The sequence below is a fragment of the Caretta caretta genome, chromosome 2, assembly GCF_965140235.1.
Source record: "Caretta caretta isolate rCarCar2 chromosome 2, rCarCar1.hap1, whole genome shotgun sequence".
Taxonomy (NCBI): Eukaryota; Metazoa; Chordata; order Testudines; family Cheloniidae; genus Caretta; species Caretta caretta.
The window spans coordinates 82,071,123-82,087,320 of NC_134207.1; the positions used below are offsets into that span (position 1 = coordinate 82,071,123).

A 16,198-nucleotide genomic window follows, 5' to 3' on the forward strand; every position below is an offset into this window, starting at 1 on the left:
AGACCTTTGAAAATCTGCCCCATGATGACTAGAAACAAATCTGTCAATTCACTAACTACAGTTAATACTTCATTTGTTTAATAAATCAGTTTTAAATGCAAAACACGTTTTGATAAGAAAAATAAGCTTATGTATTAGCACATTTAAGGTAGTTTATTTAATAAAAGAAAATTTTACAATACTGCTTTTGTGCATTTTTAATGTAATTCCAATTTCCATCCAAATGCAGCTTGACACAAATGAGTAAAAAAATAGCGTGTCATTTGCCATTTTTTAACATAAAAGATGTAAAAAGTATGAATCAGAATAAAATATATGTTAAGCTATATAATTGTTTAAATAAATGCCTATAGATATAGTATATCCTCCTGGTTGCCAAATAGTACCAGCCAATTTAGTGGAAAGACTATCGTTAGTAGCAAATCGATACTTTTAACTGTTATACCAAATCAATGAGAATGAACCTCTCTTTAGGAAAATAAGAAGTATAAATACAAAACAAGATTAAAATCAATTATTAAAATCAAGATTCCCTGCTTGCTGATTTAAATAATTAATATAACTAATTATAATCAATCCACCTCGTGCGGTACATACAGAAGACAGTCCCTACTCCAAATCCCACAGCTTGCTTCATATGGATAGACTCCTGGTACATGTCAAGTCAAGTGAGAAACAGATTTAGCTCTGCAGTCCATTGTGCACAAGTTTATTCTATGGGTTTTTGATTTTTTTTTTTTTAAATTCAGCCACTGCCTTATCGCCTGCTCAACATGATCAACACACTCCAGTAGTATTTTCAGAAAACATTCACCTAATCACCAGAAAGAGGAATGTTTATCCAGTAGATCACTCCAACAGCACACAAGTTAAATACAAAAGTCTGAGGAGAACTCAGCAGTTAAGGAATTAGGACAAGATGGGAGGGAGATGGGTTTAAGATGGTATATTGGACATGTCAGGGATGGGCAGGTGTGACATGGTCTTAGCTAATGGGCATTAACTCTGTTAAGCTTAGCACTGAATTCGTGCACTCTTAAATATATTGCTGCTTTACTTTGCATGAAGTAAAAAAATATTTCAAATTTGTTAACATTTATATTAATTTTACTACAATTAAAGAGATTTACTAAGCCAGAGTTGCTAAATAGATTAATTAAATCCTTCTCACTCGAGTATATTTTCTAATAATAGCATAAATAGCTTGTTGTGATAGTAAAACTACAACATATTCAATGTCCAAAAAAAATTGCATTTAACTCTCTAAAAGCAAAAACATCAAAAAATTCTCCAGGATAAAACATTCACTTTTTCCTTATCTCAGTTTCCTTGTATAATCATACTAAACAGTTCAGGGCTAGAGGTAAGAAGTTCAGAGCCAGGGACTGCAAGATAATTAAAACATTTAACCTCTAAGCAACAATAAAATTTAATGCTGAAATTTCCAAATATGCACATTTTTACCAGACAATTATTTGGATTACCTGATAGAATTCAATTCCTTGATCTGTTATGAAGACAATTTCTGTAGAACTTGTCCAGCAAAAGCCTAAAATGTTGGCATTCTTGGTCTTTTATTAAAAGAAGATATAAACAGATTATTAACTATCTGTGTAAACAAGTAAAATTTTAGCTTAGAATCTGGGAACTTGCATCTACCCTAGTATATTTCAGTTTTGGTTTGCCTGGTAGACCCATTATTGGTCTAACTCAGGGGTCTCAAACTCAAATGACCACGAGGGCCACATGAGGACTAGTACGTTGGTCCAAGGGCCGCATCACTGACGACCCCCCCCCCCCACCCGCTGCCCCCAGCCCTGACCCCACTCCGCCCTTCCATGAGGCTCCTTCCCTGCCCCACCTCTTTTCACTCCTTCCCTGCCCCCATTCCAACCCCTTCCCCAAAATCCCCACCCCAACTCCGCCCCCTCCCTGCCCCCAGGGGGTGCAGGAGGGGTGTGGGGTATGGCAGGAGCTCAGGGCAGGGAGTTGAGGTGCAGGAGGTGTGCAGGGTGCTGCAGGGGGCTCAGGGCAGGGAGTTGGGGTGTGGGGTCCAGGAGGGGTGAGGGGTGTGGCAGGGGGCTCAGGACAGGGGGTTGGAGTGCAGGAGGGGTGCGGGGTGCAGCAGGGGGCTCGGCTGCAGGAGGGGTTCTGGAAGCAAGGGCAATACACAGACCCCTGTGCCCCCCTTCCCCAGGTTCTGGCCGCTTCCCAGAGCGGCATGGGGGCAGGGCAGGGAGGGAGGCAGCCCTACCCCCAGTGTGCGCCGGGCCGGAGCCGCTCTAGGTAAGCGCTGGGGGGGAGGGGCCGCGTGTTTGAGACCCCTGGTCTAACTGCAGGAACTACTGCCATGCAGGATACCAAATCATAATAGTACGTCTTTATTTTATGACCCTCAGTCTGGCACCTTTCACAAGTACTACCTGAAATATTTCTTCAGCCTTTGGTATTTGCACTCATCCTCTTGCACAGTCACAGAGTAATACATGGATTATTATTATAATAATTATCTACAGAGATGTCATGCTAAACCATTCTTTCATTGTTATTATTAGAAAGCTATTGTGAAGAGACAGTCTTACATTTATAAAGGTATTAAAATCCTCTTTTTGGTAAAAATCCATAAAAGATACAGCAATGGTAGAAAAAAAGCATATGTATACTGTCCTCTTATCCTCACAACCCTAACTGGGGGACAAACTGTTGGCGAGCATGCAATTCAGCTTCCATGTCCATTAGAGTCAAACATAGTGGTGGTCTGGGTAATATGGATAATAGTGCCCAAAGGACCGGATTGAGAGAGACACCCACCCAAACTCCCCTTTCATTTCACATTAGTTATTTGACCACCGTGCTAAAGTGGTCTGGATTCATTAGTGACTTAGCATTACCAGTACCCTAGCAATTTCCTGTTTCCAGTTCCCTGAGCTTGGCTCCAGAAAGGGCTGGAAATACTGTGGAAGCAGCACATGTCACCACTCAGGGGGACAACCAGTGCAAGTTCTAAAACAACTTGTGAGAGCTAAGCATATTCAACCATAATAATTTTAAAATGTTACCAGTTTGAGTCATTTTCACAGCCATTAACTATGCTAACAAAAGCTACCAAATACTTCCATTAGAATCAAAGTGCAGAGGGAAGCACTAAATGGAAAGAGAAATTGTATTTTGGGGCAGTCAAATGGGAAATATGGATCCAACCCTGCAAGGTGCTGAGCATCCTCTATTCCCACTGCTGTCAGAGCTAAGGGGCACCCACCACCTTGCGATATATGGTCCTGTGGAGAGTAACCCACACTAGAAAGTATAGTCCTTTCACTCCCTCTGGTTCACATACAAAGTTTATGGTGTGTTGCTGCTTCCTGCAGCAGGGACCTAGGGCCTGCTCCATTGTTCACCAAAGTCAATGGGAGTCTCTCTCATTAGTCTTTTAGATCAAGCAATAGAGGGTTCATGCTTTTGGCGCCGACAGTCTCCAAGTCATGCCCACTGGCAGCCCATACAGGGTTTGGTTACATATGCACAAAAAATTTACTAGGAAACTAACTTCCGAATCTCAGATGCTACCAAGAACAGAACAATGGGCTGCCTGGAGCACACTTCACTCATGTCACTATTCATGTGCATCAGTGGTTCAGAGAATCTATACAAAACACCTAGTTTTGTATTAGCACTTCATTTAAACTAAAGAAGTGAATTCACAACATACCTTGCATTCTTGTGTATATTCTAGTTGAGGGCTGTCTGGAATAAAGTTCAAAAAGTCCTGAAATAAGTAATATTAGAATATTAGCAACTATGAAGCATTGAATCTGATGAGCACAAAACAGGAGGTGAGTAAATTTACCATCTCTATCTATTTTGGATTAGATATACTAGTGTAAAACATTACAATGCTTCTTTTCCACTTGGAGAAATAATCCTATCTCCTAGCCAATTCTTCATGGGAAGAAATCAGTTTTCATTAAGAGTTTACACTTTTAAAGGCCAAATCATTCTTTCTGCAGAAAAAAAGTCCTGGAAAAGCTAGGAAATATATTTCAATTCAGAATGATCAGACACCCATCCTGAAGGGTTCGTCCCTCAAAGAGTGGATAGTAAGAGTGACTATTTGGATCCACAGATGTCATCGGATCTTCAGAAAAAAACTGGCTTTTTGTGCATCAGAAAGTGAGAATGGTGACCTCTCCTGGCTCAGTCACAGAATGGATCAGGAAACTATTACTTTGGTTGTTAGACAGAGGAACTCTTTTAGCTTGTATGGCAGAGACCAGTGTTTTGGGACCTGAGAGGCCAGAATTCTAGTTCCAGTTTCCTGTGTTTGTAGCAAATTTTCTTACCACACTCTTTGAGGTTCTCTGAACAGCCAATATCTTGTTCCCCAAGGAAAACTTGATGCATTTCACTTCCCCTTTGTCTTCCATTCTACACCAATAAATAAAATAAAAATCAATCAGGAGTATATTTCTATCGTTTGTTAGAAAATTTTAACAACTGTTATTTCTCCAAAAAGAGAACGGATAGGCAAAATGAAAGGCAGACATTCTTGTGTACAACTTATAAGAACTGCCAGACAAATATAAGGTCCAATATTGATGCATCGAGATACAACAGGCAGTATATTCCTGAAGAATTCCTGAATGGATCAAGTCTACTATGGAGTTACAAATGATTATAGCCACATACAAGATTCAACAGCTTCCAAGAAATGCTCTGCCTTGACTGTTTTATTGCTACTATGAAATGGAATTCAAGGAAGAATTATGAACTTTGCTCATACTCTAATTCTAACTGAATGCATGACAGAAAACTATAGCTTAATGTAATGTAGAAAAAAGAATGCTTGCTTTGTGCCTAATTGTGCAAAGGTGCTGAATACTCTCAGCCACACCAATGTCAGTGACATTGCAGGACTAGTAACTTTGCCTCTGTGTTCTAAAACTATTTACTAATTGGGAAGACAGATTGATACCCGTGGATCCTGAAATTAGTGTAAAAGGGCACAGCCACACTGGGGGGAAAAAAGGTATACCAGTATTTTTATCATGTTAACTAACAAGCAGTAAAATCTTAGTGGGGACAAAGCTATGGTAATTTTAACATGTGTCAGCAAGTCAAGGTAAACACTAGGGGAAGACAGTCAGCTGAGAGAGATGGACTGTGGTTCCAACCTACAAGGCACTAGGACTTCAGAGAATTTGCTGCACACCTTCAAATCCCACTGATGTCAGAATTGAAGGCACTCATGGCCTTGCTAGATAGGGCCCCCAGGTACTAGTTCTTACCCTGATCTGCTAACGTGTTAAATGTACAATTGTCTTGTCCATACTAGGATTTTATCACAGAACTGTAGGACTGCAAGGGATCTCAATCGGTCATCTAGTCCAGTTCCCTGCACTCAAGGCGGGACTAATAACTAGACCATTCCTGACAAGTGTAACCTGTTCCTAAAAAACATCCAATGACAAGAGATTCCACAACCTCCCTAGGCACTTAGTTCCAGTGCTTAACTACTCTGACAGTTAGAAGTTTTTCCTAATGACCAACGTAAACCTCTCTTGCTGCAATTTAAAGCCCATTACTTCTTGTTCTATCCTCAGATGTTGAGGAGAACAAATTTTCACCCTCCTCCTTTATATACTTAAAAGTTTGTCCCCCCTCAGTTTCCTCCTCGCCACACTAAACAAACCCAATTTTTTCAATCTTTCCTCATGGGTCGTGTTTTCTAGATCTTTAATCATTTTTGTGTTCTCCTCTAGACTTTCTCCAATTTGTCCACATCTTTCTTGAAATGCACCACCCAGAATTGGACACAATACTCCAGATGAGGCCTTATCAGTGTGGAGTAGAGTGGAAGAATTACTTCTTGTGTCTTGCTTACAACACTCCTGCTGATGTTTGCTTTTTTTGCAACATTGTGAGACTGCTGACTCATATTTAGCTTATGATCCACTATAACCCCCAGATCCCCTTCCACAGTACTCTTTCCAGTCATTTCCCATTTTGTATGTGTACAACTGATTGTTCTTTCCTAAGTGGAGTACTTTGCGTTTGTCTTTATTGAATTTCATCCTACTTACTTCAAACCATTTCTTCAGTTTGCCCAGATCATTTTAAATTTCAGTCCTATCCTCCAAGCACTTGCACCCCCTCTCAGCTTGGTATCATCCACAAACTTTATAAGTTTACTTTCGATGCCATTATCTTAATAATTTATGATGTGTTAATAAAAATATACATTTTTTCCTAGGAAATAGGAGGCTGAAAGAGGACAGAGCTTTTAATCACAGATTTTTACAGGTGTTCTTCCACAGATACAGAACAGATAAGTAGTTTCTTTGGGGTATTGCAACCATACAGGCACATGGAAATTTGAGATTCATGGAAGTTTAGAGCATGTTAGCAAAAGATGCCATCTATTTTACAGAAAGATGAGTTAGATTAAACAAGATACATTAAAATGCAATACCTATATTAAGGAAATATTATGGCTTGAGAATTTAAATGCATAAGTAGGTAAATTCAAAATTATGGTTCCCACACCTGCCATAAATTGGCCCTCATATGTTTTAGTGCATCCGACTGCTAATGTTCAATAATGCCAAATTACAACTTATGCTAAGTCTCAGTTCATGTACAACCACATTTTTTGTTTGTTTGCTTGTTTGAAACTCTTGAGTTTTGGGTGTGTTTGAATTTTCAAACATAAAGGGAATATTAACAATTTTCTTCAATGGGGTTTTTTGTTTTAAGAAAACTTACTGCATTTGTTGTTATTGAATGAAAATATGTTCTTAAAACAAGCAACAGGATCAAGACATTCCAGTACTTTATGGATATTGCTCCTGGGTGACAAACTACAGTACAACCAAGAGACATATACAGTAAAAGATAGCTGCAAGATCACAATTGGTATCCTAGAGCAGTACAGAATACAGATTAAAATACCTTGCTGATCATACCTGAATGAAATGGGATTTTTGTCCTCCAACCCTTTAACAACCACCCCAGTGGCTCCACCAGATCGAACAGCAAAAACCTAAGAGTTAAAATCGAATATTTTTAAAAAAAGGCATTTTAAGACACAGCTTCATAGCTAACTCAAAGTCATATCATGGTCTCAACAAGCCTTATTTCTGTAAAACCATCCAAATATAAGAGATGAGCTCTAAAAAGAAAAAAAGAAAAGGAGTACTTGTGGCACCTTAAAGACTAACAAATTTGTTTGAGCATAAGCTTTCGTGAACTACAGCTCACTTCATCGGATGCATTCATGACAAGCAAGCAAGACAGCATAGGTCCAAGAGAAGTCATATTTGGAAGTAAAGAGTGACCTTAAAAATTACAACTAAAGGAGAAGTATATTTTGTTCAACACTCGAGTAAGAGAGACACCAATTAGCATTCAAAGTGACCTTAAGCAACAAGAGGCATTTACTCATAGAACTCCAAGGGATTTAGGTATTTTGTTAAGATCTGTATACAGGGATATGTAAAAAGGGTAATGTAGTCACCTAGTATCTATCTAGGTTCCAAGGAATCCTTGAAAAGTTGTGTCTGTCAAAAAGAAAGGAAATCAAATAAGCCCCTATTAAGTAATAATTAGGGCCCTTTGTTTTCAGTTTTAATTTTTCTCGGGAATTTATCGCTGTTTATTACCACAACAACAAAAACAGGTGAAAATCAGTGGAAAAAACTTATTTTTTCTGAGCAAATATTAGGGTTTATTTTGGTGGATGGATGGACAGAGGGGGAACTATTCAGTAGATTAATGCTCTGATGAATGAAATTCAATGTTGTTTACTGCAGAACTAAAACAGAACTCGAAACACAATGCTACCTCTGAGTTTAGAAAACAATACATCTCTAATGCCCAAATAAAACTTTTCATTTTAATAAACAGTTTACTGTTACAGACATAGAACTATTTGTCTATATTTACATTTAATAATTGGGCCACACCATTTGCAGTGCATACACTCAACTTCATCCTTTTCACCTGTTTGTTTTTTTTAAACTTTCAAATACTTCCTTGTGAAACATATTCTGATAAAAAATTTTGTTCTTCCCATTTTAGCATGTCAGATCTTTAAACCGTTATCTGCTAGCAGCTTGAAATGTGTACATGCTAGGTGTCAGATTAATCAGTACATTCAGATGTGCATGCACTTCAGGGCTTGTGTGTGCCCCTGTTTGTTTATTGTGTATATCTTCTAGACTAATAAGTAGCCTTAATTCAACAGGCAGCTTTGCATATACACACACAGACTAATGTATTGTTATATATTAAAAATGCAATGTACTGTATTTTGCTAATAAAACAAGTTTTTTTTAATTATTTGTATGACACAAAAGCAGCGTGAAAAATCAGAAAAAAAACCCAAATAATACTTTTTGTAAAACCCAGGATTTTTTTGAAATCGGTTTAAACCGAAAAGGATGGGGCTTAGTAATAATGCAGAGTTCAAATACTGTGCAAACTGGAGCACAAAATGGAGAACTGTGTATCAGTCCCGAAGTTTATTGTACAATTTTTTTTTAAAGTCAGACAATAAGAAGGCTTAATACCTCAAGTACAAGGTTTGAAACAATAAAAAAAGTCACAACTGAGAAAAAGGAACCTGACAGTTAGCATGTTAGCAATAGAACAGAAACTTAGGCCTTTTCTGCACTACAAATGCTTTACTGATATAGTTATACTGAGAGAACCCACTAGTGTAGATGCAGCTTATGCTGATAGGAGGAGTTTTTCTGTTGGTATATAACTCCACCATCTCCCATGACATTAGCTACTTGGACAGGAGCACTCTTATGAGCAGAGCTGCATTTACACTGAAGGCTTATCTATACTCAAAATACTACAGCAGCCACTGCAGCACTTCAGTGTAGGCACTCGCAACAGTGAGGGGAGGGGTTCTCCCATCAGCGTAGTTAATCAACCTCCTGGAGTCACGGTAGCTAGGTTGACCTAGAACTGCCTACACCAGAGGTTAGGTTGGCTTAACTATGTCACTCAAGGGGTGGATTTTTTACACCCCTGAGCAACACAGCAGGGTCCACTTTTCTTTTGAGCGTAGATGCGGTCTCGGGGTTTTGCTGACATAGTTATGTCATCTGGGGGCATGGTTTTTTCACCCCCTTAACCAACATAATTATGCTGACCAAACATGGTAGTGTAAACCCTGGCCATACATGTAATCTCTAAGGCCTTGTCCACACTTAAAAGTTTTGTAGCTTTAACTAAGCCACCATAACTAAAGCAACAAAACTTCCTAGCGTAGATGCAGTTATACCAGTATAAAAGCACTTAGACCTATATAATTTATTCTGGTTCAGCAAAACAAACTAAGCTATACTGCTATATAGTGCCTTCTATTAGTATAACTGTGTCTAAGGTTTTCTACTGGCATACCCATGTTAAAAAAAAAAAAAAAAAATCACATCCCTGAGCCACAGTTATACTAGTAAGACTTTAAGTGGAGATGAGGCCTAAGAATCTCCAAGAGGTATTATTTGGGTAGCATCAACAGTAAGCTAGGCACAGTCCACACACATAAAAACATAGTTCCTGTTCCTTATAATATTCACAGACTAAGTTGCAATTAACTGTTACTGTAATATTTTACCCCATCTGGGTATCGCACCTGCTTATTGGCCTCATCGAAGAAGACGCAGTTGACGGGATTCGCCTTCTCGAATTGCACGGGCCACGCGCACAGCGCCAGGTAACAGCCGCGGCTCATGGCGGCGCGAGCAGCCCGACCGGCGGATCCGATTCCAGCCGCGCGCGCCCGCCCGCTTCCTGATCCCCCTCCCCCTGCACGTGACTGTTACCTTAGATAACATGTATTAAATACATTTAAACTTTTGATTTTTTCTTTATTCTCAAAAACTAGTATTTTAAGATTTATGTATTTTTTTAAATCAGGCTGATATTAGGACAACCTTTTGTGGCTGTTACCAAAGAAGAGGATGAAGAACTTCTCACTGGAGGTCAGAAGTGAGGTAAAAAAGTATCTGGGACTTTTTTAAGTAAGGAGTGTGGGGCACAGGATATCCGTATCAAAAAGTGGATACAAAGCTGCAGGCTGCAGTCAGAGGCATATGGAAAATTTAGTGACCACAAAGAGTGGCAGAGACTGAAGTTCACAGCTAGATATTTAATTTCTCTTTTAAGTGAAAGCTTAAATTATATAGAAACTGATCATTTAGACCATCACAGAGACCAAGTTGGTAAGGGAGTATCTTTTATTGGACCAACTTCTGTTGGCGAGAGAGACAAGCTTTCGAGCTAACACAGAGCTCTTCTTCAAAAGCTTGTCTCTCTCAATAACAGAAGTTGGTCCAATAAAAGATTTAATAATTTTATTAAGATGATGCTGAAGTAAAAAGAAAACGGTACAGAGTTTAAGCATAGAAGTTTCTAGTTATCAGGGAATAAGGTACAGATTATCAAGGGGTGTGAAATTCAGTTTAGGAACGGGTGACGTAAGGAATACATAATCTGCAGTCTCCCCCATTGGGGGTAAAAGTTTAACGGGTGAAAGTACAGACATTGAGATATGGGGGTATGTTGTTCATATAATGGCTATGTTCAGGTGTGGAGTATAATGAGTGGATACGATGAGGAGGATGGATTTACCCTCATTTGGGGGGATTTAATGTTCAGTGAGTTTATGGTATTACCTCACCAAACCTGTCTCTCCAATATCCTACAACCAACCCGGCTACAACTACACTGCATTATATTAACACCATCCCTATTCACTAGGGTTAGGGTAAACTGCCTAGTCACCACAGGTGAGCGAGCTTTTCCAAGCACTGGCCAATGTTACTAAGCCTTTATTTTAAATTAGCCCTCAAATTAGAAACCAAGGAATGTGCTGGAGGAGGAGGAGGAGCAGCAGCCACCAGAACGCAACAGCAAAAGTTGGATTTCCAGCTGTGACACCGCATCTGCCGCCGCGGGCTGTCCGGTCTCCAGTGCCACAGCCGAGGAGGCAGCTTTATATTTGCCATCTCGCATGATTCCAGCCTCTCCCGAAGAACAGCGAGGGAACGACTAGCACCAAGAACGGCTTCTCCGCACACGCTCGGGGGGTGGGGCTGCAGGCCGTTTACTCGCGACGAGCCTCTCGCTGTGCGGCTTCAGGGCCGCCAGGGTGAGAAAGCCGGGGCGCCGTTTCGCTGAGGACCCCGGGGAGCGCTCCAGGAGGAGGAGGAAACCCACGCTTCAGCACCAGCCCCCTCGGCACCAGCTGCGCCCAGGCAGCGCTGGCTCGGACCGTGCCCTGACGGGGTTAGCAAGGCTGGGGCTGCAGCCGCCGCTTTCCCGACCCCGCGAACAGGGGCGGGCGGGCGGGCAGGATTTTTAAGCCGTCTCTCCACAGCGGCGGCGGCGGGCGAAGCCCCCCGTGGCCCGGCCAGCCTCGCACCGGACAAGCCCAGGCACCACCCTCGCTGCGATGGCGGATGGCCACAGGGCCGGGGAGATGCCCCCGGCGGGTCCCGCCCCGGGGAGGTGCGAGGGGAGGGCGGCGCATCCCGCCTTGGCAGGGGCAGACGAGCGGCCCAGCCGGCCGCGGGGCTCCCACCGCCAGGTGGGCTACCGCCGATGCCCGGCCCGTCCCGCCCCGCCCCGCAGGCGGGTCCTTGCCCCGGCTGGGTGGGGGGAGGGGGGCCCCGGCCTCGCACCTGCTTATTGGCCTCATCGAAGAAGACGCAGTTGACGGGATTCGCCTTCTCGAATTGCACGGGCCGCGCGCACAGCGCCAGGTAACAGCCGCGGCTCATGGCGGCGCGAGCAGCCCGACCGGCGGATCCGATTCCGGCCGCGCGCGCGCCCGCCCGCCCGCTTCCTGCTCACCCTCCCCCTGCACGTGACCCGGGAGTCGCTGGCCCCCGAAAGGCGGGGGGGGGACCAAGAGCGCGGGGCGGAGTCTGGGGCCGAATGGGCCCCGCCTCCCTCCGGGCGTCCCACCCCCGCCGCTGTCACCGCACCTGTGGGGAGGGTCCGGGTGCAAAGGCTCCCGCGTGCGACCCCGCCTGCTCCGACCTAGGGTCCTTCCTGGCCGCGCAGCCCGTCAGCGCCCCTCCACTCCCCAGCTGCTGCGAGTCCTTTTCCTTCCCCAGCCTTGTCACCCCCCCCGCATGCCAGCACCACTGCCTCCCCCCCACCCCCCCCAGCTCTGCCATTTCAAACTCCTGAGCCCCTACCGCCCGGCCGGCCACCCCCCACTCTTGCCTTCGCCATCCCTAGAGCCTGCTGACCTCATTGCTTCGAGGCATCCATCTCTCGTCCCCGGCGTGGTTTGATGGCCCAGGCTCATCCTGTCCACATTTAAGCCCCGCTTTAAAACCCACAGCTGTTTATAGCGAATCCAACGTGTCCGGAAAATCCTTCTGATTCCTCCCTGTTCCCTACCCTGGTTCTGTCCATCCATAGATTAAGAACTACTGAGGGTAGGTAGGGACCATCTCTTCCTGGGTGTTTACACTGTGTCAATGGTACAGAATGAATAGCCATTTATTTCCAGCCCTGCTGCAGAATGTATGAACTTTCTAAAAACAAGATGTACCCAGTTGTCCATCTTCTTCCCTCCACCTAGTATCTTCAGACATCAGCCTCAACTTTGGTGTTACACATCAGGCAACTGAGGTCTGAGCTGCAGACTTCTCTTGTGGAAGGCAAGCGGAAGGCTGGTTCACACAGCCTTTGCCAGCAAGAGCTTTCCTCTCAAAGTCAGGCCTGAAAGTAAGCCGGTAAGGTGTACCGGTAAAAAGTGGCCCCCCGTAGCAGCCCATACACAGCCAACACTAAAGCGCTACTGCAGCAGCGTCGGCCAGAGCCTCGGGCTGTGCGGGCCAGGCACTGCAGATGGGCTGGCTGGGGGACACTGACCCCCCAGCCCCACCCCCCTTCCGCCCAAGGCCTGGCCCCCGCCCCCATACTGGTAAGTGTTGAATGTTACTTTCACCACTGCTCAAAGCCAAGCCTGTGTGCAAGTACTGTTTGGAGGTGGAGTTACTGTCAGTTCTCTCATGCCATTTTTCGTCATCTGGAGAAAACATGGAATTTTATTTCTCACACTTGAGTCAAATGAACCTAGTCAAAGCAAGGCTGAGATATTACAATACATACAAACTGTCTGAAGATTGAAACAGACGTATGTAAAATAAACCAACTAGACCATGATTTGTTGATGACATTTATCACAGGAAGGATCTGCAACCTGTCACACTTAGCCTTATGTGGGAAATCAATTTTTCTATACAAAAATGTCATACATTTCAAACTGACAGCTTTAATTGTTTTTGAATCCAAACATTTCATTATAAAGTAGTAATTAAGAATGTTCTCCTATAACCCAAAGGCCTCTTCAAATGAGGTCACTTTGTTAGTTTGTCACACAAAAAATATTTATGGTCAAGACATTGCACACAGCACTGAAGGAATGTGTTCCTCCCTGCTTGCTGTAGTGTTTCAGAAAAATAAACTCAATTTAAAAGAAAACCTCACCTAACTGCTATGCAAGTGAACTTCTTGTTAGAACTACTGTTTACTGACTTCAAAGGGAGTCCACCCTACCTACAGCTCATTTCAGGATTGTGACCATTATTTGCATCTGAGATTTCCAGCTGAACCATTTTTAATCACAGATTATAAAACCCCATTTAGGAAGAGAAATTCATGTTAAATCATTTGTATAAACATCTAACCTCTTAAGAATCCTTACCTCCTTTGTACTAAAGTATTGGTTATTAAAAAACCAAAAGTTTTATAAATGTAGGTTACCTTTCACCATTTATGTGGGGTTTTTTTTGGTATTTATGACATTGAGCTTATCATATGCTTCTCTTCCAGTGGTTCTGTTCCATATGGGATGGTGAAATTTCTAAATCAGTTTGGAAACAGATTGAAACTTTACCTCATGCAACATAGGTAAGGTCTAACTATGTAGCGGGGCAGAACAAGGCCCCAATACCAAAATGTAACAGGTAGGAGCGACAATAGGAGTAAGACTTAAAAAAAAAGAAAATTATACTTGGTAAAAACAGAAGTTGTGGAACTGGAAATTAATGAACCAAAATGGGTGTGTTGAAAACTAGGCCTAATTAGTGGACAAAACAAGGGGATGGGATATTCTACCCATCACTTCCTTTTTGGGTCCTTAAAGAGAGACTTGCGGGGGGGGTGGGGAGAGCAGGGGGAAGAAATAGGAAAGAATAGACCAGGGGTCGGCAACCTATGGCACGTGTGCCAAAGACGGCACACGAGCTGATTTTTAATGGCACGCTGCTGCCTGTCGGATCCCAGCCACTGGCCCCGCTCAGCCCACTGCGAATCCAGGCTGGGACCCCGGCAGGCAGCCGCGTGCCAATAAAAATCCTGCCCTCCCTGGCCCGCTCTTTTCCTCCCCCCCCCACCGTCGTGGGGGCAAGGTGAAGAAGCTTGGTCCTGCCGGCTGCTGCTAGCAGGGCAGGCAAGCTCCCCCTCCCCCGCCTCTACCCCCAGCATGCTGGGTTCCTGCCCCTCCTCCTCCTCCTGTCCCTCCCTGCCGCCGATCAGCTGATGGCCCTTGCAAGGGAGGGGAAGGGGAGCCGCAGTGCCTTGCTGCTGTGGGGAGGAGGCGGAGAAGAGGTGGGGATGGGGTCTTGGGGAAGGAGGGTGGAATCAGGGCATATCCCCTCCAGCCTCTGCCGTGAGCCGCTCTGAGCAGGGGGCTGGGAGCACCCCTTGACCCTAGCCCACACCCCCAGCCCTCTGCCCTGACCCCCTCGACCCCCCTGTCCCCCTCACACACACCTGCCCCTGCCCTGACTCCTGCACCCTCCTCACATACCCCCAGCCCCCTGCCCTGACTCCTACACCCCCCCCCACAACCCCAGCCTTAACTCCACCACCCCCCACACCCTGACACCTGCAGCCCCCTCACATGCCCCCAGCCCTCTGCCCTGACTCCTGCACCCTCCTCACACACACCCCAGCCCTCTGCCCTGATCTCTGCACCCCTCACACACCCCAGCCTACTCCCTGACCCCTGCACCCCCCCACGACCCCAGCCTTTACTCCAGCACCCCACACACATACCCAGCCCCCCCACACCCCATGCCCTGACTCTTGCACCCCCCACATTTTCACCCCCACCCCTTGCACCAAACGGGAGCTCCTGCATCCCCCCCGCCACATTCCTGCCAGCACCCCTCACACCAAATGGGAGCTGCCCAGGTAAGCACGACACACCCAAACCTCCTGCCCCAACCCTGAGCCCCCTCCCTCATTCTAGCTCCTGACCAGACCCTACACCCGAACCCCCAGCCTGCTCCTTCACCCTCAGCCCTGTGCTCAGTGCACTCCCACCCTCAGCTCAGTGCAGAGAGAGAGAGAGAGAGAGGAAGAGAATGGTCTAGAACCAGGGAGAAGGTAGGTATCTACTCTATGTGGGCAGGGCCGGGATCCCAGGCCAGCAGCGGGCTGAGCAGGGCCGGCAGCCAGGACCCTGGCTGGCAGGAGCTGGTGGACGGAACCCTGGACTGGCAGTGGGCTGAATGGCAGCAGGCTGAGCCGCTCAGCCCACTGCCGGTCTGGGGTCCCGGCCGCCAGCCCTGCTCAGCCTGCTGCCGGTCTGGGGTTCTGACTGCCAGCCCCCTGCCAGCTGGAGTCCCGGCCGCAGGCCCAGCTCAGCCTGCTGCCTGCTTAGGTGAACAGAACGCCAGGCTGGCAGCGGGCTGAGCGGGACGGCAGCATAAGATCAGCATTTTAATTTAATTTTAAATGAAGCTTCTTAAACATTTTGAAAACCTTGTTCACTTTACATACAACAATAGTTTAGTTATATAATATATAGACTTACAGAGAGAGACCTTCTAAAAAACTGGCAAGCAAAACCTTAAACCAGTGAAATCCTTGCTGATCTTAAACACAAAAAAGAGGCTTACAAGAAGTGGAAGATTGGACAAATGACCAGGGATGAGTATATAAATATTGTTCGGGCATGTAGGAATGGACTCAGAAAGGCTGAATCACACCTGGAGTTGCAGCTAGCGAGGGATGTTAAGAGTAACAAGAAGGGTTTCTTCAGATATGTTGGCAATAAGAAGAAAGCCAATGAAAGTGTGGGCCCCTTACTAAATGAGGGAGGCAACCTAGTGACAGAGGATGTGGAAAAAGCTAATGTACTCAATGCTTTTTTTGCCTC

The 16,198-nt window shown here is 44.8% G+C and overlaps 1 protein-coding gene across 4 annotated transcripts in view; it reads right to left on the bottom strand.

Annotated features, from left to right (window-relative positions):
- Window positions 1-11,839, bottom strand: part of RMC1 (regulator of MON1-CCZ1) — a 28,851-nt gene extending 17,012 nt beyond the window's left edge. Inside the window, exons 1-5 of one of the 4 annotated variants that reach the window (XR_012666990.1) lie at window positions 9,644-10,287; window positions 6,963-7,039; window positions 4,341-4,425; window positions 3,710-3,766; window positions 1,485-1,571 (exon numbers count right to left, since the gene is read on the bottom strand). Coding sequence is in view for 3 of the 4 variants with exons in the window: in XM_048840468.2 (XP_048696425.2) it covers window positions 1,485-1,571; window positions 3,710-3,766; window positions 4,341-4,425; window positions 6,963-7,039; window positions 11,694-11,792 (405 nt within the window). In the remaining variant the exon portion in view is untranslated. Of the gene's footprint in view, window positions 1-1,484; window positions 1,572-3,709; window positions 3,767-4,340; window positions 4,426-6,962; window positions 7,040-7,513; window positions 7,597-9,643; window positions 10,288-11,693 lie in introns of those variants that run through there. The other 3 variants (XM_048840468.2, XM_048840469.2, XM_075125280.1) reach the window with 3 other exon arrangements.
- Window positions 11,840-16,198: the final 4,359 nt, after the last annotated feature.